Source organism: Bos mutus, chromosome 5 (assembly GCF_027580195.1).
Source record: "Bos mutus isolate GX-2022 chromosome 5, NWIPB_WYAK_1.1, whole genome shotgun sequence".
Classification (NCBI taxonomy): Eukaryota; Metazoa; Chordata; class Mammalia; order Artiodactyla; family Bovidae; genus Bos; species Bos mutus.
The window spans coordinates 57,495,831-57,521,511 of record NC_091621.1 but is presented as its reverse complement, the minus strand read 5'-3'; the positions used below and the strand labels follow the sequence as shown (position 1 = coordinate 57,521,511).

The window sequence follows — 25,681 nt, the reverse complement described above, 5'->3', positions numbered from 1 at the left end:
TCAGCGAGGGCCAGCTCCCCAACCTCCTCCCATCCCCTCGGGCGGGAGCCGAAGCCCCGGCCCACCCAGCGCCGGGACGCCGCTTCGCCAGTGCGCCCGGCTCCGCGCGCGCCCGTCGCTCCCCGTACGCGCTTTTCCAAACTCCACCGCGACTCTTTAAAAGTAAAATAATCATCTTTTAAAAACCACGATGAAGGCCTTCCTCTTTCATAAACTCCTTTGTGTAACCCCTCTGGCCTATAGTAAGGACCCTTAGGAGGCACTTTTCCTATCGGGGTTTGTTAAAATAATCTGGATCTAATGATAAAATCGTGGACCAAGGGGAGGGCGGGAGAGGGTGGAGAAATGAGGTTGATATTGGTATAATGGTTTCAATGCATTGCTCGGCCTCCCTCTCCCATTGCCACCACATCCACACGCCGCCGCATTCCAGAAAGAAAGGAAAGGCCACGGGTTCGTAAGCGCCGAGAGCGCCGGGACGCCGAACTCCTCGGGATTGGAAGAAGCAGCGGCCCCTCGACCACGGCCAGCCCAGTTAATAGCTGCCCACGTATCCGGCTTCTTGGGCTTCGGATTAATGTGGATCTTCCACATAAACGATTTACGGATGAAATAAAAGCCCCTTAGAGCATTACTTCCTTTCAAGTTCTTAAGACGCCTCTAAATCTTTCTGGTAGTGAGTGGCCGGCGTGGGGGCGGGGTGGGGACCCGGTGCCGGCGGGTGGCCCGGGAGGGCGCAGAGCGCGGGGAGTGGAAGGTTAACTGCCTTGCGATCTCACCAAGCTCTTCCGAAATGCCAGTCCACTGTCGCGGCGACAATGTTTCTGAGTGTCGTGGCCTCGTCCCTGCTGGCATTTGTCTGAAATGGAGCTGTCTGTCTAACCTAGGCCTGGACGCGCCCTGCCCGGGTAAGTGGGGGGGAAGATGGGGGTAGGGTGGGGGGCGTAGGGGGGGGCCCGGGGTGGAGTTTAGTCGCCTGCCTATTTTCATATTCATTAGATCTGGGAGGTTGCCCGAGGAGCCCAGCTGAGTTTCAAGATATAAAAGCAACTTCGGGTGCCCCCTTTCCAGCCGGGACATCTTAAAGGGCTCGGAGCCGGGCAGCTACAGGCGCCGCAGCGCTCGCTTCCCCTTCCCTCCTCTCCGGCCCTCCCTCCTCCCGCCCACTCGCACCCTCCCCCAGCGCGCTCCAGCCCCCGGAGCTCCCGGGAGCTCAGCGACAGCCTTCTAGGATTATGGAGTTTCTGAGCGAGAAGTTTGCCCTCAAGAGCCCACCGAGTAAAAACAGTGATTTTTACATGGGCGCAGGAGGCGCGTTGGAGCACGTTATGGAGACGCTGGACAATGAGTCCTTTTACAGCAAAGCGTCGGCGGGCAAATGCGTGCAGGCCTTCGGGCCCCTGCCCCGCGCCGAGCATCACGTGCGCCTGGAGAGGACCTCGCCCTGTCAGGACACCAGCGGTGAGTCCCCCTGCTCCAGGGGGGTCGCGGAAGCCCACCCGCAAATCCGAGGGCGGGGACCGGTCGGGACCGGGAGGGAGGGAAGGACGGAGGGAAGGAAGGAAAACAGGAAGGAAAGAAGGAAGGAAAGGAAGGGGGAGCGGGAGAAGCTGGAGGGCGGAGGAGGGCGGTGGAACAGTGCTGGTTTTAGGAAGCGGAGTTTGGGCTGCTGCAGACTTTGGGTGGGGAGCCAAGGAAGGAGCCTGCGCCCCTGGGGTGCATCCTCGTGGTTCTTTTGCTGCCGAGTCGCGTTCCTCACGGGCCCTGGCGTCCCGCTACCCAGGACCCGGGCGTAAACTGATAGGGCGCTAAATAGAGTGTAATTGAGTCGAGACAGCGCGCTTCCTCTGCGAGCCCGCCGCGCTGCCCCGGGCCGGGGGAGCTGAAATCCATCACAGCTCGTTAGAGGACGTCACTGCCGTCACGAAGAAGAAAACTTAGGTGAAAAACCTTTTTTTTTTTTTTTTTTTTAACTTTTCAAGACGTAACGATATCTTTCTTTGTGAAGTTAGAGGCTTACTAGATGAGTTTCTGTGGATTTGTGATTTCTGCTACTTTGGGTTTGCTCTACAACAGCATAAATGTTTGTTAAACGCCAAATCACTTTACATAGCTTCGGGCAAAGAATCCCCAATATATAATCACTCACTCGCGAATTCCGCATTGTCTGATTTTCCTGACTCCACGGTAGAAGTCGCCTAAGAAGCCTTTCGGAATGCTTCTGGGTGAAATCTTCAACTTTGGATGGCCAAGTATCTCAAAGTCAAAATGTTATCAAAACAAACCATCTATCTTTTCTATCTTGTAACCCAGTACAAACCTATTTTTTTTCAGATCGCGACAGCTAAAGCAAGTTTACAATTCCAAGAGGACTTTTCCTTATCATTGTATATATTCCACAGTTAAGCTGTAAGGAGCGGGTTGCTTTAAAATAACAAACGAATTAAGTGTGAAATATTTACAACAAGCCTCCCGCCCCTTGTTTTAATGGAGGTTCACAATCTGGCTAGTCACTGGCTCATAGTAGCTTCTCTTCTAAATACTTAGTACGCAATAAGCTTAAAAAAAAAAGGCCTCGTATATTTTACTTATTTTGTTCAACGTTGCAAGTTACTTTTGACTTGCAAGGTTAAATAAAAAAGGAACAAACAATAGAGAAAAATCCGTTAAGTCTCATTTATTTAGAAAGACGCGAAAAAATAATTTTATTTTAATATACTAAAGTTTTGACTGTATTTCAGATTGCAGTATTTATATTTTGGAATTTTAAAGTGTATCCATAAAGTTATTTCCATGGACAGGATTTGTTTTTAAATGGTTCTGAAATGTCCTCTGTTGACTGCTGGATAAGAATCATAATATTTTATTTAAATTGTCGGGATTCCAAAAATAAGAGAAATAGGTGATTTTTTATATTTTATAAAGTTTTAAAAGAACATCACACTGTTAGGATGGATTTTAATAGGAAAGTTTTAAGTAAGGTGAATGTGGGCAACAAGGAGTCCGCTAAATTTAGGAAAGTTCCTGCCTTTTCCCTGAGATGCCCTTACCCTCACGCCTGTTTCCCCTCCCCCATCGCTAATTACCGCAGTTCCCCATTAACTCTACCCACGGAGACAAAACTGTATTGTTTGTTAATCAGTCAAGGCTCTCTTTTATATTTAGTTTTACATCACATATTTTTTTGCCTAAAGGCAATTGGGTATTTGATTTACCTAGGTACTAGAGTTCAATACATTTGTATAATGACTAAAGTAAAGCTAAAATACATTGTAAAAAAAGCTAAATATGCATTGTAAGAGAGAATTTAAAAATAGACAAAAACGAAAAAAGTATAGCAGTTCATTGGAAATCATTGTTATGGTTGAGCCGACTTAAAAAAATGTTTCCTATTTCGTTATGTGTATCCATTACATTTGTGTGTGGGGCACAATGGAATCTGGAGGAAATCACTGAAATTAAAACACCCCTAAACAGAATGCCAGATGATATCCTTTGTAATCTTCTAATAGATGTTTTAATTTCTGTGCTTTACTGAAAGGAAGAGTAAAGCTTTCTATCTTAAGACAATTTCATGTTTTAAAAGAGTTAAGCATAAATTTGACATGTTTAGATAACTGCAAGTGAGTTTTTAAGCTAAAGAAGTCTACTTAAATCTTATCCTTTTCTGTAAAAACACTTTTAGAAACTGACGAAAAATTCTTTTTTTGACTTAGTAGGTCACTTTTTAAAATTAAAATGTTAAATGTGGACATGATATGCAGTTGAAATATTGGAAATATAGTAGAAACAATGCCATTTCTTAAATTTGTAGTCCATAGGTTTTATGTGGAGGAGAAACATAACTTTGAGAAGAGTATGGATTTTGGTTTACAGACAGTATTTAAAATTGAAATGTCCTTTTTGAGCCCTGTTAGTAGCTTACTTTTGTCTGCTGTGAATAAATAAGACATAAGAAATTCGGCTCACTTTTCAAAAATTATGGTCATTTAGTTTTTGTTTTTTTTTTTTAACCAGAGCATCTTTTAATTTGACTACTTTGATTATAAATTATCGGGATAAATATTACATTAAGCCTGAAAAACAGAACTACATGTGATGCTGGCAAATTAATATAAAGTTCCATGTACACATATTTAGATGATTCTAAACTTGCCCAAAGTGAATTAGTAATAATAGATAAAGTGAAAGTCACTCAGTTGTGTCTGACTCTTTTCGACCCCATGGACTATGCAGTCTGTGGAATTCTCCAGGCAAGAATACTGGAGTAGGTAGTCGTTCTCCTCTCCAGGGGATCTTCCCAACCCGGGGATCGAACCCAGGTCTCCCACATTGCCGGCGGATTCTTTACTAGCTGAGCCACCAGGGAAGCCCAGTAGTAGATAATATGATGATCAAATCAATACTGGCAGGATAAATCGTAAGACTACCTGCCTGATGGTCTGTATCACTTCAACTTAATTCTTTCATCAAGGTGTTTTGCAATGCTGAGAACTGTTTTTCCCCCCTCTGGGTGCAGTGAACTATGGGATCACTAAAGTAGAAGGACAGCCTCTTCACACCGAACTAAATAGAGCTATGGACAACTGTAACAGTCTCCGACTGTCCCCCGTGAAAGGGATTCCAGAGAAGGGAGAACTGGATGAACTTGGGGATAAATGTGACAGCAACGTATCCAGCAGTAAGAAGCGGAGACACCGAACCACCTTTACCAGCCTGCAGCTGGAGGAGCTGGAAAAGGTCTTTCAAAAAACCCATTACCCGGATGTGTATGTCAGAGAACAGCTTGCTCTGAGGACAGAGCTGACTGAGGCCAGGGTCCAGGTAGGAGCCAATGAAGGCTGGAGGCTGTGTGTGTTTGGAGCGGGGAGGTGGTTGGGGGGTAGTGTTAGAATGATTCCATAGTTGCCACAGAGTTTTACCACAAAGTTTATTCCAAAGTTTTACCACAAAGGCAGAAACTGATTCTCCTGCTGAAGATAGAGAACAGTGTAGCAGAGGCATGTAAGTCTACTAAAATTACTTTTTACTTGCAAACGATTTAACAGCTCACACACAAGCCTAAGAGAAAAGAACTTGACTTATTACTTAGGCATAAAAGCTTATGATTATTTTAAAAGAACAGAATATGATAACAAATCTCTGATTTCAAAAAGTGATCCTTAAAGGACAAAAACGCAGAACCATAGCTGTCCAATTTAGTAATTCATGTATTTTATTTTTCTATCAGCTGTCAAAGCTCTTTTTGGGTTATATACCTTAGATTTGTAAGTTATTTGTATAATGGCCCATAAGCACCTATAATTTTACCAAGGTTGGAGTTATAATAAAACAAAGAAAAAAAAACAGTCTCACAAACTCTCAGCTGTTAGGTATACTGTAAACTATTTTCACGATATATAATTAAAAGTTGTATAAGCACATATACAATTTTCTAGTCCCAGCAATTGTCAATACATGCCTTCCATTGTAATTTTTAAAATCTGGATAACTTGCATGATTTTTTCAGAAGCAGTAGGAATAATAATCTTAAAAGTAACTTTTAAATGTATAAATTTAATTGTTATATCTATAAATTGTGTTCAAATTATCAAATTAGATGATTCAGTATACTAAATTTTTTAATAATTTGAAAAAACAAAATTAAAAATACTGGGTAAAATTCTACCTCTTAAGTGTATTTTATTTTTCCTAGCCTTGATATTTTTAAACAATTTTCTTAGTTTGCAAGTAAGAGTAATTCAGGAGAATGACCTTTTTCTTTTTGTGTGTTTTTACGACTCTAAAAAAAAATAATACTGAATTTTGCAATTTCCATAAACCACTAGAATAAAGAAATAAATTTTTGTTCTGAGTGGAGTAATAGTATTCCTTCTGAAGACTGAGCCATTGTAAGTCTCTTATACATTGTTAAAGACAACATCTGGTGGTGCAGGAGTAACAAGCAGCAGATTTTTGCTTTAGTTTATAGAGACAAATGGTTATTTTATCTTAGTTTAGGAAGTAAATATGGAGAAAGTCAGTACTAAGAAAGAATTTGAGAATTGTCAAGCATTAATACAAACCCCACCTGTGTGTTTTTTGGTCTTGTGTTCGTATATTTAAATTAGTTATACTCATAACCATAGAAAAATATGTTTACACATAGATGATCAGCTGTGCACAAAGTGTGTTTGCCCCTTAACATTTCACCAAGTGCTGGTTAATTTTGGTCTAAGAATAGGCACAGAGAGCCAGCCTGAACCTAATTTACTCAGGTAGTTTCCTTGCTTTTTGCATAAGAGTGGTGGTAATGGGCACCTATTTTAAGGTGATTGTCAAGGTTTTCTTCTAAAGGAAAAAGCCCTCATTACTAAATTCCCTTAGTATGCTCTTGGTGCCTGTCTATGGAGAAAACAAAAAAGTGTTTTGCTTTGTTTTGTTGTTAATGTTGTCTTAAGCCCTGAATATAGTGGGTAATACACACTTGCCAGCAGTGTTCTAAGAAAACATCTGAACAGGTAGCTCTCTTTGCCTTCTGAGAACTGTTCAAACTGCCATTTTAAATTTGCAATACTTGCTTACACTCCAGACTGAATATTAACATGTCTCCATAAGTGTGAAGGAAAAGATATAAAAGAGTAGAATTGAATACAAAATAGAATAAAAAATTCAAATAAATTTTAGTGAAATGCTTTTTTACAATGTGCATTTTTATAATTCATTTTCAGCTTTTTTCCTAAATATTTTGTATTCTGAAGAGAGTTCTCTGAAGACTAAACAGCTTTCAGAAAGCTGCTCATGTAAATTATATATCAAATTATACATGTTTAATTTAATTTTCTATATAACCTTTTAACACCTAAAATATTAAAATGAAGATTCTGGAGATCTTACAAGTGTGAACTGGTTAATATTTAACCTTCTGAGGAAGACAGATGATACTAGATGTTTCTACTATATAATTAGGTAGAGAAATTTGGAAAATAGTTTAGGAACTGTGTGGAGGCCATACTAATACACAGGCTTTCTTGACACTTGATTATATCTGTCCTATTTATTTTAAAATTTATATTATCCATAAGGATTTTAAATTGGAGAAATTATCTTTAAGATTTTGTGAGCATTTTCTATAAGAGAAAATAAATCTTATACGTGAGACAATTTATGTTATAAACAATTTGTATATTTTAAAACCATAGCTCAGCTTCAGGTGATACCATTTTACCCATAATCTTTACCATACTCAATATAACATGTAATTCTACTAGTTTGCTTCTAAATAATCATTGTATTTCTGCTGGTGCCATATGTTTTAGATGTAATGTGTTTGTTTACATTTTTCTAAGTTTTTGTAAGTCTGGGTACAGCCCAGAAGACCCTCCACTTTGTGACATGTTTTAAAGATAATTGTTTTGACAGACTTAGATATTAATTTGGTTATAGATTGGCTGAGTTCATGTTATATACATAACCCCAAATTAAAAATTTATGAGTGTCTTTTAGACTTGCATTCTCTGAGAGAGGATTATTATCTATGATAATTTGGAGATATAAGGAATCTTCAAGGTCATATAAACTAATTCTTTTTTATTTTCCGTAAGTAAAAAAAAATAGAGGCTCAGACATATTAAATAAAATTTTGAAAACACCTTGTCTCATTCTGTTAAACTGTATTGCCTAGTAGGCATGGCACTTATCATATCGGGGTAAAATAAAATAGAAAGTAAACCTTGTGGATCCCTTTCTAATATAAAAACATTTCTGCTTTTGTAATTTTCTTGACCTGGTTTACCTTTCTGATTTAACGTCTTTGACCATCATATTTGCATTACCAGCAGTTCCTTAGCTGAAATTCTACTTTTTAAACAAATTAGGTTTGGTTTCAAAATCGAAGGGCCAAGTGGAGAAAAAGAGAACGTTATGGCCAGATCCAGCAAGCTAAGAGCCATTTTGCTGCCACCTATGACATATCGGTTTTGCCAAGAACTGACAGCTATCCACAGGTATGGTAAATTGCACAGAACACTGAGATACACAAGTGTGGTTTGTATATTCTTAAAAGGGCTAGTGTAAGCTTTATCATGTCTAATATAATAGTTAAGAATGAAAATTTTAATCTCCAAAAATTGTTTCCATGTTTGTTGGATTTTTATTTTGCTAAAATATTTATTTTTATTTATTTTTCCAGAGCCATTCATTTTAAAATATTTCAAGGTCTCTTCTTTGGTATACATTGCAACAACTTAAGTAGCATCATTCAATAATATGTCTCTTAATTACTTTGCATTTTAATAATTCAGACTCACTCCCTTTGTTAACTTTTAAAATACATAAAACATTGCTAGGCTCGGTGGCTCTTTTTTTATGAACTGTACCATAACCTACTGTTAAATGTGGCCGATGAAACCTTCAGTTCCACTTAAAACTATTTTTTCTCCTATGTTGTCTTTTCAGCTTTGAAACTGCTTACTGTTTCAAGGAAGCATTTTATCCCTTTGTGACTTAAAACATGTATAGAATTAGTTCTGGACCTAATTTTTAAATTGTATCACATTAAGTGTATTTAGAAATTTTTTTCCTCTAATTTTTTCTTTTAATTTAGAGAGGGTTGTTTTTTCATACTTTGTAATGCACATAAATATATTTTGTCTTTGTAATTGGATATTAATTTTTCCTGCTACTGAATTATAATATTCAAAATTGTATTTGCTACATAAATACATGTGTATTTATATGTGTATTATAAGGCAAGCCATCTGTTATTTAATTCCTTATTGTATAATGATATGTGTTGTAAGAGACTACTTTGAAAATGAATATGTAACACATATACTGATGGAATATTTTGATAGTTCAGTAAACAAATCATCATAGCTCCAAACGTAAGGATATTCATTTTCTTCAACTGTAAATTCATACCTTGTGAGCATGAAGTCAGTCCTTTCATTTCATGCTGGCTTTGTGTTCTTGTACCTTTCATGATTTTTTAAAAACCTATCTTGAGACTTTCACTCCTCCAGGTAAATTCATGAAATTTATTAATGTAATATTATATGTGAATAAGAACCTTAGAAATCACCTAGTTCCTTCATTTTAAAAGTCAGGAAACCAGACCCAGATGAATTAAGAACGAGAATTGGTCCATGATCACACGAGTGGTTCCTTACAGGGCGGTTCATAAAGGGCTGCTACAGCTAAGCCTTGCCACTGCAGTTTCCTTAAAGACCAGTGATATGGGTACCTTTTGAATAAAGGCCCATACCTTAAGAGGAATCTTATTTCCCTTACTTCAGAAAGTTTACTTTAAAGTAGTTCCTTTATATTTTCTCCTATTTTAAAAATATGTGTATCCCCCTGGTTACTTAGCATCAGCACATGTTTTGAGTATCCTAGTTGAGTTCTGAGCAAAATGCTGCAAGGATGTTTCTCCTCTAGGCGGTAAGTTCCAAGGGAGCAGAAACTGCAGTTTTCTTAGTTGTTAACAAGACTGTAGCCCTCTCTGTCAGTCACTGTTCTAAGCAGTGTACATTTATTAACTCATTTAATCCTTGCAGTAACCTTATGCAGTAGGTGATATTAATTATTCCCATTTTTTATATGTGGAAACTGAGGCATAGAGGGGCGAGGTATTTCTTGCCGCTAATAAAAGTGAGATATTTACTCACTTTTATTAGTGTAGGAAAGCTCAGATTTAAGCAGAGGTACTGTGGCTCTTAAGGGTAAGTAACATGATTAAATGATTAATAGCAAAAGAGCATAAGACTTAAGTCCCATTATTCAGATCTGCAGTTCAGTTCAAGGGAGCAGAAAATGTTCACTGCCAACCAGTGAAACAACAATAGAAAATATCAGAGATGGCATATACTTTACATAGTTTTAAACTACTTGTGATGACTTTAGAAATAATAAAGTCACAAATTATGAACTCTTTTCAAGTAGACTTTAAGCAGTCTTACTGCTAAGTCTATCTCACAACACTTGACTGCAGCGTACCTTTTTTTCACCTTATTATTTCAGTCTTCATTCCTTTCACTGTTCCTATTTCTGTTTTCCACTTTTCTGCTCCTTGCTCTTAGTTGCCTTGGTGCTAACCCCCCTTTCTTCTTTAGAATATCGTAAAATGTGTAGAATAGGGCCTTGCACCAATTAAGCTCTATATAAAAACTTAATATAACCATACACTCTAGTCACCCTTAATTTTAGTCACCCCCTAAAATTATCTTGCCATGATGTTATTATTGTGCTTCATAGCTTTCGATATTAGCCATTAACAGAATGAGGTCACCTAGGAGCTCAAGCAGGAAAGGAGATGGTGTGGTCAAATTATACATTTGATGGTCTTTTTCATGCCAACAAAGGATTAGTTAAAAAAATTCCCCTCAGAGATAATAGAATTTTGCACTAATTTCTCTTTGTGGGTTCTCCATAATTTTTATGTATATTTGGTTATACCACCTCATAATTTAAATATGGGAACACAGACATCATATGTTGAAGTTATTTTGACAGTGCAGTTCATCAACAATGATAAAAATCAATACTGTCAAATCCACAGGACTTTTCTGTATTGCTAAGTCATTTAATGTTTGGTTACCAAAAATTCTGAAATCAAGTGTCTCCCACTCCCCACTCTAGGTATTGAAGAAAGTCAGGGGAAAATTCTGTTTCAGTTAAAAATATGTGGTTGACTTTATTTTAGTTTGTTTGAAAAAATAACTATGCCAAAGTCATGTCTCAAGACTCAGCCTAAGGAAACTGCTTTTTAAAAAGAAAAAAAAAAAATTGTGGCTTGAAAATAGTTTATAGTGGGAAAAATAGGAATTGAAAGAGTCTAACCAACTCAGTGCAATAAGACATTGAATGTGGTTACTGTTATTAATTACAGAAAAAAAAATTATTAATTACAAAAAAGTTGGAACTAGAAAAAGTTGGCGGCAGGACAGAAATAAAGAATTAGCAATTTGGCAGGGAAGCAAAAGCATACGCAGAAATACATCAAAACCAGAAATGGTTTAGAAAATGATCTCCTTCAGCCCACTCATAATAGTAAGCCTTTGTATCATAATCTTACCTAGCATAAAGTATCTATATATAACATAGAATGTTTATTTATGAATAGTAATTAATACTTTCTAAAATGTTATAAATACTTTGTTTTCACTGCTCTTCATTACACTGTAGTAACAACAGCTGTAACAGTAAAAATAGTAACTACCAGTTGAGAGCTTGTTAAGCCAGGCTTCTTCCTAATAACCCTTAACTCATTGAATTTGAGCCCAAGTGTTTTGAGTTCAGGAGTCCCGGCCTCCTTATGCAACATTTTCTCCTTAAACCAACACTGAGTCTTGAAATAGTTCAATTTTGACCCTGAAACATCGCCTTACTTTGGAAAGGAAAAATGCCTAAATAATAAAACATTTAAAAAATGTAGATACTTCTTAGACTAAGATACTCTTTTTTTAAAACTTGCTCATGTTTGAAAGCAAATAAAAAAGTGAGTACTGTGATGTCAGTAGTAATTAAAGGTAGTATATTTTGATGTAGTGAAAATAGTAGTGTTTTTTATTAAAGCTCTATTTTGGGTCACAATATCAGTTGCCATTTGTCAATACAGTATAGCTAAATTAAATTATTCAGTGTTCTCCATTACATGATATTTTAGAAGAGTCTCATTGCTTGTGCTAAATCTGTTTCCCTCTATCTTGAATTCCCTTTCCCTCACCTAAACCAGGAAGCCTCCTCTCAATTTTCCCTCAGTCAGAGCGTCACTTTCTCACTGACCTTGTGGTGGATTGTGTAAAAATGTCTGCCACACCATTTAGGATGTAAAGTGTTTAAAAGACGATTCCATTCTTACTCACATTGTATCATCACAGTGTTAAGCAAATTATATATACACCGAATAGATGTGAAAAAAGTTTTGGTTCACTTCAGTTTTCAGGAGTATATTATAAAACAAAATTAGTCTATTTTTAATAAAACAGATGGTTTCCAAATCTCTGCTCTCAACCAGCTCTGTGGTCTTAAGCAGTTAACTTTTCCTCTTTGAAAAGAATAGACTAGAAAGATTTTGCAGACCCCTTTCAGCTTAATTCATTTTCTTCCAGAGTTTTATCATTTTATAGTTTTGCATTTTATCAAACAGGTACATGCTCGGTCTTGTTTTAGGCACAGAGGTTATACAGATGATCCAGAAAAAAATCTCGTGCTTTCTAGACAGATTGCAAATTAGATATTACAAATTCTGCAAAAATTTCTTGATGCAGACTATATCTAGCATACCAAAAGAGACTTACATAATTTTGTCCTTGAGTTTAAGAACTAAGCAAGTATCTATCAACATTAGATTCTAATGTGTTTCTAATTTATTAAAACCAAAGCATCTTTAAAATAATTATTTTTGGTGAATAAAATATTTTTGTTAAGTTATACATATTTTCTAGAAAGATTATGGACTTCTCCTGTGACTCAGCTGGTAAAGAATCCGCCTTCAATGCTGGAGACTTGGGTTCGATCCCAGGGTTGGGAAGATCCCCTTAAGAAGGGAAAGGCTACCCACTCCACTATTCTGGCCTGGAGAATTCCATGGACTGTATAGTCCATGGGGTTGCAAGGAGTTGGACACAATGGATCGAAAGATTGTAGCCAGCCTTCATACTTAGGAGAAGTGTACATTTTGTGCCATTAGGGTTAGGTCAGATTAAGCTTACATTAACTTGATCATTTACTAGCTAGGTGACTTTGAAAAAGTCTCTGGACTTCCTTGGTACTAGAGTTGGTGGTCTTAGTGTAGATGAAGATGTTGATGATACTTTTTCTCTTATGGAGAGGATTAAAATGATTTCTAAATAGTCTGTAGAACTAAATCCTGGGATTTGGGGTGGGCCATGGATTAACGTATGACTCCTGGCTTCACAATCAGGTAGCTGTGGGTTCAAATCCTGACTGTGCCACTTAATAGATTTTTAGACCTTTGGCAAATAAATTAACTGCTGGGAACATTTCTCTTCATTTATAAAATGGTGATAGAAGTTCATATGTTATTTGTGAGAATTAAAATAGTTTATGCAAAGTATTTCCTAGTACATAATGAGGGCTCAATAAATAGTCCTGATTCTCTAATAGCTATTAGTCATTATTAATTTTTTTTCTGCAATAGAGAAGTAGCTAAGTGGTTTGAATGCCCTTTTTTGTTGCAGTATTTAAATCAATACATTGTGAGTAAATTTACTATTTGGGGATCCCAGGGAAAGAACAAGTTCAGTTAAATACACTTTCTTCTTTAAATTAGGATGACCAAATAAATATGGTAGCTTTAGGAAAATTTGAATATATTCTTAATCTATCAGAATTATTTTCTCGCTTAGAAAATATTTTTTCATCAAAAATTGCAAAAGAAAGGTTGAAAGTTTTCCTGCCAAGATTTTCAGTAAGGTTTTACTTAGTAAATAGTGGAATCATAATTATATCTATTTTCCAAATGTACAAAAGGACCCATGTAGTATTTTTGCTTTCTGTTGTTTAATTGATGCCTTTAGAAATATGTGCCACTTGGAGTTTGAACCTAGCAAACGTTGGATTCACGTTACAGATAATTTGTAGTCACTAAAATAATTTTAAAAACAGATGAAAAGCTGTAAAGTATTTTTAACTTAACATATACTATTTAAAACATTGCTATACAGTTTTTAAAAGGAAATTTTAAAGTTTCTGTAAAATAGTGATTATGAAGATATTGTTTACCTTACCTTCTTCTACCAACAAATTTCTCTCCTAATCTTGAAGTTTGCCTTTACTTTAAGCTAAATAAAGAATATGAAGCTTGTTTCCTTTAACCACTGTGGTTTAGTGATTTAAAGGCACCTGGTGCAGTTTTTAACCTTTAGAAAAAGTATCATTTTTATCACTGTTACTTCTGTTTTTTCCCCAAGTATTTGAAGTAAACAAAGACCCCAAGATCTTTTAAAAATGTTAATAATGTAGCTATACATGATGCATTGTGTAATGAGTAGTTCCACACCTTTCAAACAACCAATGAGATGGTCGTATATTGTAGTACAGTGACACTTCCTTTATGAATGGAGGGACAAAGTATTAACAGCACTAGGTCAACAAGTGATACAATTTATCACTGATTGTAAGCACAAATACTTACAGTTATAGAAGGATATCATTTATTCAAATCAATATAGTTTTTACAATGATACCGTTCAATTTAATTAAATATATATATTTATATAAAAACATATAAAGTCTATTTCACATATATGTATATGTTAAAACTAAGTTAGGTGTAACAGGAGGTAGATTTTGTTAGTATTGATTAAGTAAAGGAACAGCTAGACACAGAGAATAATTCTTCTATTTGGTGAAAGTAATCCTAGATACTTTAAAGAAGGAAAGAATATCCTCTAGAAGAAGTAAAGTGCTTTCACATTGTTGATTATGAAAATAGACTTATTTTTGAAATGTAATATTCACATTTAATGTGATTTAAAGACTTTACATAGTAGTAATAACTTAGCTGTTTTCTTTTTTTATTTGTTTTGCTTTTAGTTAAGTGAACACTGTTAAGTGTTGTATTTAACTGATTTGGTTGTACATAGTTTGTATTTTAAGAGGAAAGAGTAAATCAATAAATTAAGTAGATTATCAAAATAATAAAAAGTAAAAATTAAAATATAAAAATAGTTCATACATATTAAAACTACCTTATGGAAGAAGGAAGGGGGAAATTAAGCATCAAAGTCTGAGAAGTCTATGAGAACGTCTGGATTAAAACCTGCAGTTTAAACCATTATTGTTAGTGTGAACCTCAGGATATACTTTAATCCAGAATTGTATGTGCACCACGTTTATTAAACTACATGCATCTGTGAGTTTTCATTCTTATTCTAAATTATGGAGCATTAAATAGACTTTTAAGTGCAAATGCACAGTTGATTTTAAAATAACAAAAATAAAATTCCAAATTAGAGTTAAATATAAGATGAATATAATTGATGACTCAGGATTTTAAGAATAAATTGCAAGCTTGTATATGACACCTTGTGAAACACTCTAAGATTAAAAATATACTGTATAAATATTTTGTGTTTGCATACTTGATTTACATTTTAGGTTAATAATTTACAAAGAAAACATAATTTTTGTTTCTTATAATTCTGAACTTTTTAAATAGTTGAATTCTCATTAAAAATGAATTAGGCACTCATGATTCAACAGTAGTTAGCATGCATGCATTAAAATAGGTGAGAATTAAGGTGACAAATAATTGGAAAATACTTCAAATGATAATTGCTGCTGGATAAATATTTTTAAAAAATAGCAAATGCCAAGTGCTATGATTTCATTTTAAGGTATGTAGGGTGAGATTTCCTATGAAAATTTTTTGTAATGATCACAATTTAAAATTTAAGAACACATTCGACAGTAAGGGTAAAGAAAGATGTTCTTAATGTTTCCTATATCTTTTATGTGGAGCATATTTCGAATATTATTTGAATAATGCAAAATTTAGACAACATTTATATGATATCATTCTGAAAATTTACAGACATTAACATTGCTTATGAGACTAATTGAGATAGTCTTTACGTTTTACACTAACAAGAGATACACACTTTTATTTTTCTGTATAGCAAATTTCTTTCCAGTTTGTTAGTCTCACGTGACTATGACATCTGATAGTGTTGTTTTTTTTTTAACAGAAAAGGCATTCCTCCTGTTTGAAATCCATATATACATTTCTAAGATGAAATTTCATTTAAGAACTCAAAGTAGCAATGAACAATTAACGTGTGATCCTTTTCTGATGAATAAATACTTTCTGACCACTTCAACTTAGTAATACTATGCATTTAAAACACATTTAAAAAAATTTTTAAATTAATTCCTCCAAAATCTTAGTATTTATATATATATATATTTAGTTAAAATTACATCTAATAAGAGGGCACTGATGAAAACGTACCCTCATTTCTATTTCAAGTAGTACCTAAATGTGCCCAGATTTATCTTTTCACTGTGTGATTAATTCAACTTGGGATTTTTTTTCCCCAGGTACACAAAGTCTCAGTGTATGTTATTGATTCACTGGTAGCAAATTCACTGTTTAGAAAAACACCTATACCCTTTCTCTCTGCCAGAAGCCTACTGATGTAGTTACTAGAAAATTTAATGGGACCCTAAGGTCCCAACAGCTAAAAATATCTGCAAGTTAATAAGCATACGATTCTTATTAATACTTTATCCCTCTGAATTTTAAAGGAGGGGATATGCTAATAAAGAATATAATGGTCTCTTAAAAAGTCAAGCTACTTTTGTAAAAAGTGATGTTTGCCTTTTTAAAAGAGGCCATATAAAAATCTGGTAAATTAAATTCTATAGTGATAATGTGGTAATAAATCTTTATAGTAAGTATTGAATAATACTCAGAGTAGGCAATAAAAGTAAGCATTCTGTCAAACAGGAAAAGCCAAAATCAAATTTTTTATTTTAATGGAAAGAAACTATTGCTATAACATCATCACAGATACCTCTTTGTGAATCCCTGCTGTCTGTTTTTTCACAGCAGCCTTTGAACTCCCACGGGGAACTGTTGGGGCTATGATGTGAAGGTCGTATGAGTATAGGATAATACGTGTATCCTGGTGTGTGTGTGTGTCTCGTGTACATATAAATGTTGGTGGCAGAAAGAAACAGTCTATATGTAGAGGAGTAAGATTAAGTAAACTTATTTTAGTAGGAAAAAAATTATTTAGTTGGCTTTAGAGATGCTTTAAAAGATGCTTTTTAAGAATGCTCTAAAATTACTCCTATATTCTCACATTTTTTCAGTATTTCTATTAAATCCAAATTAATTCTGTAGGCTAATATCTCCATAAATAACAAAACATTGAGATATAGAGTATATAAATCAGGAAACTATTTGATATTTTTTTTACATATCATACTACTTTACAACTAAGGGAAAGAATAATAAACTGAGATTAAGAGGTTTTTTAGAAGTATGAAAAACTCCCCACTACAGTAAAATCAGAAAATACATTAGAAATATATACCACATTTAGCATACTAAAATTTTCTTTCTAGCTTTGGTTATGTAAAGAATATATCTATATCAAGTTTCTAAGGTGAAGGTAAATGAGATTTATGATTTCCTATCCATGATTTACTCTGTTCCATCAATTCATGACATACATAGATCCACAGTGAAGAACTCTTAATATATGTATGTATACTTACATATTAACCCTCTCCTTCTAGCTTTTATTGCTTTTAATTCCTTGGAAGGAAGGTGAACATTAAAGGATTTCAGTTTGGAAAGAATCAGACAAAAAAAATTTTTTTTCCTCCAAAATTCAAAGCTGTGGAATAATTAAATATATAAAGTTTTCACTTGATTAGAAAAACATTAAGGGGCAAACATTCAAAGTGGAGAGTAGTAAGTCAGCTAAACTTTCTTTCATGCTAATGGGAGGCAGTTGGCTAAATTCTGTGGACAATGCTTTGAACATACCCCCAGAACTTTAAAAAATGCTGTGAACCACATTAAAACATGGAATATTTTTAGATTATCCACTCCTTTTAAACACAACAAAGAAGAAAAAATGTAAAGACAGACAATCTTTCTTTTTCCGTTTTTCTTTTCTTTTTTTTAAAGCACATATAAAAAGAATGTGGGCATTCAATAATATTGCTCCTGGTTGTAAATCTCTTGCATATTATATACTTAGAAGCTTACAAAAATTTATTTAGTGTTAGTGTCTGACGGAGAAGGCAATGGCACCCCACTCCAGTACTCTTGCCTGGAAAATCCCTTGGACAGAGGAGCCTGGTGGGCTGCAGTCCATGGGGTTGCTAAGAGTCAGACACGACTGAGTGACTTCACTTTCACTTTTCACTTTTATGCATTGGAGAATGAAATGGCAACCCACTCCAGTGTTCTTGCCTGGAGAATCCCAGGGACGGTGGAGCCTGGTGGGCTGCCGTCTATGGGGTCGCACAGAGTCGGACACGACTGAAGCGACTTAGCAGCAGCAGCAGCAGTGTCTATGAACTAGTATAAAAAATATTAGAAAGATAAGTAGTGATCTTAGAAAAAAATCAAATGTAGTATTTCTTTTAATAAGTCAGAGAGTAAGATTTTTGTATGACTTCTCTGTTGTTAAATATGTAGTTTTAGACAATATGACTTATAGATTCTAGCACGTCGTTTTAAAATGACCACTTAGAAGAATGGAATGAAGGAGAAATAGAAGGAGCCCACCTGAACAGTGGTAGATTTATTAAACTACAAGCTCAAACAACTTTGTTGTTTAACCACATTACTTCTTCAGACACTAATAGAAGTAGATGATCTAGAACAAAGATGATACCTGCTGGATCATCCCCACAGTGATCAGACAACATCTAGAATATTATATTCTGTTGTCAGTGCTGGATGTTTATAAGCGTGGAAGGGCAATGACAACCTCCAACACATCCAAAGGAATGTGACTAGAATGATACTGTCTGGAAATCAGTATGAAGAATCCTTAGAGAAGAGAGACTTATGATTGTATAATAATCTCATGATATTTGAAGATTTTCTCATGTAAGAAGGATGCTGCTTATTCTGTATAAGGAACAGAAATAGAAGAAACAGGAAAATTACACCTTTTTACAGAGCTCCCCAGAGGGGAATGGAATATTTTTTTAAAACAGGGTGAGCTTCTTATCACAGAAATTGAACATAATTGAAAATGTATGAGAATTTTTTGTATTTGGAAGGAAGTTAGGCTTCAATAGTGTTTCTTCATCCTAAGTGATGTTCTGAATTGCTTTTGTGTCTTACCATCTTTAGGGGTTGAACCCACATCTCATGTGTCTCCTGTATGGGCAGGTGGGTTCTTTACCACTGTGCCACCTGGGAAGCCCCATTATCATCTTTGCCATTATTTTAGTACAGATCCCCTCAGCTATACTACCTGCTTAATGAATCAGAATCTCCAGAAGATAAGATAATACATGTTTAACAAGAAAAAAGATTACCTTCCTAAAGATATAGGGTCAACAGGGTCTCTAGCTGTGTAATTTTCATTTCTGTTAAGATTGTGTAGTATGGTGATTCTGGCATTCAAAGCATGAGAAAAAAATTTAGATATGTTAGCATAATTTTCCACAAAATTTTGATTATATCTTCAAGATGAATCAGTCCAAATTTCATATTCTCAGAGATTTTCCAGTATTTAATAAATGTGTACTAAGGATTTATCATGTGCTGTGTTCAAGCCTGGGGATGAGAAACAGTTGTGAGTGATCATTGGGAATTTTGCTTTCAGAAAGTGGAATTTATAAATACACACAAATTTAGGATTGTGAATAAGTAAATAATTTCAACTCATAAGACTAGTTTTTATGTCATTGTAGCATTTCATAAGATTTCCGGGTTCAGATTTGACCTCCTCCCCTGGGAGTTATCCAATTTTGGTGAGATTCTTAAACTCTGTTTTATAGTTTTACCTTTTACGAAATGGGGATAGTAAAAGCACATACCTTTTTGTGTATTGGGACGATTCAGAAGTCATCATGCTTTTAATCAAAATGCTTGACACGTGGCCATTAATTGATAACTGTTAGATATCATGAGCATGGTCTTGATTGTCCTCATCAGATGTTTGACACCTCCAGAGGAAATGCTTCCAAGGAAGCAAGACCTCTGTACACTGGGGATATTATTTTTTTATGATTTACATCCAAGTATAATATAGAAACCATCTAGATCCCCAAAGTCAAAACATGCCAGAAATTTGAAAATCAAAGAAAGACAGGAACGAGATGGGAGACAGAGATCATGGAAACCGGGCATATCAGTAAAAGTGTGTGACAGCTTCACTGGTCGTGAAAACTAAAGTATTGCTGTTAGGAACTTGCTTTATTAATCTGTTCTGTTCAGATCTTTCTGCATGTTCTGTTTCATGAAAAATAATGCATTTAACTTGCTTGATCATGTTGGGGTAAGAAGTTTTGATCAAAATAACAATATTTGCTTATGTCATAGAAAATGGAGAGATTTCCTAAATTCATTTAAGGTGAAAATACTTCTTTAAATTCATAGATCACCTTCCTTGCTTTTACTCCCCTTATTTTTTTTTTTACCTAGTTGTTAAGTATATTTCTGTGCATTTGGAATACAAGTAGATGAGTTCAATAATAATTTCTAGCAACACGCTTTGTAAGCTGAGGAATCCTTTAATAAATGTAAAGCCTAAATAATCTTTCTCCACCACTATCTTGCATTTATTTTTTCAAAAGTAAGCAAGCAAGTTCACTTTCATTTCCTGAAAGCCCTTTTGTCAGACATGTGACTGTGGTTTTTCAGTGTAGCACAATGTTTGATTGAATGTCAGAGGAAAATCACCCGGATCAAGTTAGAAGAACTAGTTTGACAGAATAATGACATTAACAGCCCCTCCTGTTGGTTTGAGATACATAGCTCAGCAATCACTGACACCAATCATCATATTTTGGGTAAAGTGGGATACGTATAGTAGGATGAGCCAAAATTTAAACAGCATAGCCCATGACAATTTAAAGATTGATAAAGTATGCAAATCATGATGGACAGCTGGCTAGATAGCTAGATAGAGGTCTATAGATGTCTCTCACAGATTTGGCATATTTAAAGCAGCTTAGAAAATAGTTATATAAAGAACTGTTTTAAGAACAACACTAAAATGGGCATCTCGCCAGTCATTGAAGCCCCACATGAAGGATGATATTTGTTCAGTCCTGAAAATGGTTAAGTGGCCCTTTCAGAGTGACAGAGTAACATCTCTACAATGTAATCTAGAAGATTCATTAACATATTTTGGATATTAATTGAAAATAAGTTATATTTAAAAGTATGGCTTAAGCTTGAGTTTTGTAAGAGTATTGCCAGAGCCTACAGTAGTAGACTGAAATTTCTATGTAAAAAGAAATACAATAAAATTATTCTTCTATATGTGTTAAGTAATTGATTATTGTGTTCTAATTATGATTTTAAAAAAGAAAAGAAAGCCAGATTGGATAAACATATATACTGCTGTTATGTTTTAGTATAAATCTAAATCTAGTGTAATAATATTGTAAAAGGCATAAATTTTCAAATTTCATATTTCAAGGCTGTGTCTCCGCTGTGCTATACCAAGCAGCATTTTTCTTGCTTTTTTCCAGCTCCTGCCATTTGTCACGATTTTCTCTCTGCTTCTGAGTAGTACGTGTGATCACTTTCCTTGCTTTTGTTTAAATAGCTGGTCTAAGATGCCTCCTATTTAAAATTCGTAGTATACAAATTTGACTTAGTGTTTCTTTTGTGTGCTAGTAACTTTAAAGAAATTTGTGTTTGCTGATAATACTGCACAATATAGATAGAAATGTTTCCTATAGGGATTTAATATGATGATTGTGAATTTCTTGGGCACAAGTGATAACTCAGTTTTCAATCTTATGTAAGTTGTTACCCCATACTTAATTTTCATTCAGATAGTATTTTTGCTAATACTTGAGTATTTTTTCTCAGTTATGCTTCCGTTATTGGGTATTGGTCAAATTTTAGAATTCTAAATCTGCTTTACAGGTTATAATTCTGCTGCAACCTCATTATATATAAATCATAGAATAAATATTTAAAATATGTATATAATTGTCCTATTCACAGAGATATTTAAGACTAGACGGAATGAAAAACAATGAAACAGTAAACATTTTCCAAAATGAATTTTGATTAAAAATATCTCTAAAGAACAACCAGCCTTGTATCAGCATTGGTTTCCAGCAAAAAATACCACACCGAGTCAGCTATGGAACTTAAAAAAAATGCAATTCTGTAATTTTCTTTAGAAAGATGAAAACTATATTTAAACTTAATCATATTTTAATCACTTTTCTAAACACATGAATTGATAAAAAATAATGATTAAACCAGATTTCATTTTAAAAATCATGACTGTAAAAAGAATCCTCAAGAGATTGACATGTTGTATTGAGAGTATTTTATGTGGTCAGATACGTGGGTTTTGGTGATCCATTCCAGTATAACAAACTAGAAGAATCTCAAATAATTATTTTTCAGTAATTGCTTGATGTACTCAGAATGAAATTATAGACCACCCAATAGGAGCAGACAAAGAACAGCTAGCAGAACTTTGTAAATTCAGTTTCCCAAAAGTAAGGAACAAAAGTGAGAACGCATAAATGTAATACTTGTTGTTTTATATATTCCAGATTCAGAACAATTTGTGGGCAGGAAATGCAAGTGGTGGTTCTGTGGTTACTTCATGCATGTTACCACGTGACACTTCCTCGTGTATGACACCTTACTCTCACTCGCCTCGGACAGATTCCAGTTACACAGGGTTTTCAAACCACCAGAACCAGTTCAGCCACGTGCCCCTCAACAATTTTTTCACTGACTCTCTTCTTACCGGGGCTACCAATGGACATGCATTTGAAACAAAGCCAGAGTTTGAAAGGAGGTCCTCCAGTATCGCTGTTCTTCGAATGAAAGCCAAGGAGCACGCTGCCAATATTTCATGGGCCATGTAACATACAGTACTCTTTTTCTTTTTCTCTTAATGGCAAAGTAAAACATTCTTATTTCTCCTATTTAATGGATACCACAATAAGCTGCTGTGTGTGGAATTGCTAAAGGTCAAGATATACAGTGAGACCAGCTTAAATGAATAGTTGTTATTATTTAACATTAAAATCTAAGAATGAACCTCTGAAAAGACTAAATAGGTTTACCATGCGCCCATCTCCACAAACTCTGTTTTAGTAGTAAGATTTTTCTTTCTATTGTATGAGTCAATGAAATATGATCATGCAACTTCTTAAAAGAATAAATGTATTAAACAAATTCCTCTGTTATAGATTGATTTATGTTAGTTCTGTATAACAAGAAATCCCTTGTAAAATAATATCTGAAAAAGGAGGAAATGCACTGGGGAAAATGTCAAGATACTGAAGCTGTCAGGTAAATATTGAAGCAGGGTATTTTGGGGAGTTAACTGCCATTTTTCCATCTCTGGCTCCAAGGCATAATGGGCATATCCTCTGTTGCTGAGAATTTATCTATGGGCTTCGAAGATTTTTTACTTCTAGATGTTTTAGTGAATTTCCATGCAATGAAAAAAGAGCTCTTCAGAAATGACCAGCATTTGCATGAAATATTTGGGCATCGTTTCCTGAAACCATGTGGCTAAAGGTGATAACTGAAATATCCTGATATGATTAAAAGTACAGTTATGAGAACAGTTTCTATAAATAGTATCTTTTCTAATGAACAAGCCAGCATGGCCTCAGTGATTAGTTATCACACACAAGAGAAAAAGAAAGTTGCAAAATCTGCTGTTGCATTTAAACTAGAATGGTGCCGGTGAAACTACACACAAACATCTAATAAATACACTCAAAGAAATATTCACTTAGAGGAACAGCAAATTGGAATGTTTGTAGCATGAGTATGTCCAAGTGCACGTGCGTGTGTTTGTTTTTTTGACATAGAAGCTGTACACATTTTTTTGCTACTGTGGTTTTGCACGGAATTAAAATGTCAGAAGCCTCTCAAATTTCTGGTGGAAAAGAAGAGAAGAAAAATACATTGCATCTGGAAAACTGCTAAGCCCTTTGATTTACTTCTCCTCCCTTTCCCCTGTCACATTCCAGGCTTTTTCAGATGAGTGAAATGTCAGCCTCCTTGAAAGACTCTTAAGTTCATAAAGGCAAAGTAAATTAATTGAAATGAAGATGACTTCCATGGCTTGGATCAGAGCACCATCTGCTCTTTGTACTCAGAATCTTCCTTGTGGTTCCTACAGCCTTTAGGGATATGAATGGAAGCCCTAAAGACTAAAGGACAAGATTAACTGATTTTTAAAAATTAAATTCAGAAAAAGTACTTAAATTCGGTAAGTGTCTCTAGTGGGAAAATATTTACAGCACTTAGACATCTTCTGTAATAAAATTTTAAATGAGGCAGATGATAGAGATGAGTGATGTCCTAAACAAACATTCCTTGACTTCATAATCACTCTGTTCTTTATGACTTTTGTGTTCTCTCTTTTTAGTTTTGTTCCCAAGACAAACTTGTGCAACTTTAGCCCTGAGAATTATGCTTACATGCAGGAGCTTTTGTTCAAGGATTGTTTAGGCAGCTGTTAAATATCCTTCATGTTTTAGAAGAGAATGACTTCTAATAGACACATGTATGTTGTCAGTAGAAATTTGTGAACTAAAACTTAGACCTAAAATGTAAGATTTTCTTTCCAGAAATTTCCCCACTCAGTGGTGTCCATGTTCATTTTTTTCGGCTTTTTTTTGCAATTGAAAATTAGGGTCCCTTGCCTAATTAAAGTGACAGATAAAACTCTTTTAAATCAGGTTTGAATTTCACTTCATGTCTTATTTTTTCCTTCTCTAAGTTTTTATCCTCATTATATTCTAATAGTTGGAGCTTCTGTAGCTCAATTCTTTTCACTTTAATAATATGTTTTTAGTTGAAGTTCTACATCAGTTCTTGTATAAATTTAATTCAATCAGCATGGGTTTTTTTTGACACCTGCAGTGTGTGAAGTACTATTTGGGATAATAAAATAAGTAAGGGATCCATAGTTCTTGTTCTTGATGAGTTTGTAGTCTTTGTGGACAGACACGTGCCTAAAGTTTGTACCCTCAATCATGCTTCACATTTTATGAAGGCAGTAAGAATTGCATGAGTTTTTTTGAGTTAACATTCCAAACTTTGTTATTATTGGCTGAAAATTTTATTATGTATTTAAGTTGCTAAAATATAATAAAAAATTAACAAATATAATTACTTCTGATGTAATAAGACAAAGCTAAAATAAAGAGTGCATAGATGCACTTCCTGAATTTTCTCTTGCTCTTTCTGAACTTAGGTTAAAATTTTTATATATACTAGAATTCATGACACAAAAACGTTGAATGTACATATTTAAAAAAGGAAAAACTTAGGAGCATTTCAGTTTTATTTGGGCTCAACAGTATTGAAATTGGATGTCTTTGTTCATCATATAGTTGATCCACTTGGACATTTGTCCCTGTAACAGTCTCATCCTCTATTTGTCCCTTCCACACTTTTCTTGAACAGATGGTTTAATAGATGATTCCTATACTTTTTTTTTTCTGAGTGAGTTGGTTAAGGTTTGAACTTAAGAAGCAAATTTAATGGAATATTAGCTAAAGTTTGCTGATTCTTTGAAAAACATTAAATTTCAGAAAATGGTTTGTGGAATTTTGAAAATATATATTATAGATAGTAACTACTAATTATTTTCTTCTTATGTAACTTTTTATGAAAGCAGAGAAAGAAAGCCATTGTGATCCTGGCCTTCAGTCCTGACAACATATCTTAATAACAGTTTCCTTAACTGGAATAACCTTAAGGAAATTCATGAAGTTGTGTGTATAAATTTACTGGAGTGTATTAGTTTCATCATTTCAGTTGGCCGTTGATTTTTTTTTTTTACCTCCAAGGAAGGGGTAAGGGACAGACCAATGCACTTAGCGCAGTTTTCACAAAGATGATATGCCACTGTTTTCTTTTAGTATCTACGTTTTCAGTTCAAGGACTGGGTCCTTATTTGACTTCCATAGTACCATTCGTTCCTCACCTCCCTGTGTGTTATGTAATGCTGTCTTACATGTAATG

At 34.8% G+C, this 25,681-nt stretch overlaps 1 protein-coding gene across 2 annotated transcripts; it reads left to right on the top strand.

Moving 5' to 3' along the window:
* The first annotated feature begins 327 nt into the window (after positions 1 to 327).
* Positions 328 to 23,742, top strand: ALX1 (ALX homeobox 1). 2 transcript variants are annotated; one of them, XM_070370007.1, is made up of 5 exons: positions 328 to 908; positions 1,309 to 1,461; positions 4,520 to 4,824; positions 7,857 to 7,985; positions 22,234 to 23,742. In XM_070370007.1, exons 1-5 carry the CDS (start codon positions 794 to 796, stop codon positions 22,552 to 22,554), a joined length of 1,023 nt encoding a protein of 340 aa, XP_070226108.1. In that variant the 5' UTR covers positions 328 to 793; the 3' UTR covers positions 22,555 to 23,742. The 2 variants fall into 2 exon arrangements, with proteins under 2 accessions (XP_070226108.1, XP_005904179.1); XM_005904117.2 differs by lacking the exon at positions 328 to 908 and having other exon boundaries at positions 1,158 to 1,461; positions 22,234 to 23,741.
* Positions 23,743 to 25,681: the final 1,939 nt, after the last annotated feature.

What these genes read in the sequence shown, in the direction of transcription:
- ALX1 (XM_070370007.1), top strand. Translation starts at nt 794, where the DNA reads ATGCCAGTCCACTGTCGCGGCGACAATGTTTCTGAGTGTCGTGGCCTC. An exon ending in CCTGGACGCGCCCTGCCCGG is followed by an intron (nt 909 to 1,308) that starts GTAAGTGGGGGG and finishes ACATGGGCGCAG; the next exon opens with GAGGCGCGTTGGAGCACGTT. An exon ending in TGACTGAGGCCAGGGTCCAG is followed by an intron (nt 4,825 to 7,856) that starts GTAGGAGCCAAT and finishes TAAACAAATTAG; the next exon opens with GTTTGGTTTCAAAATCGAAG.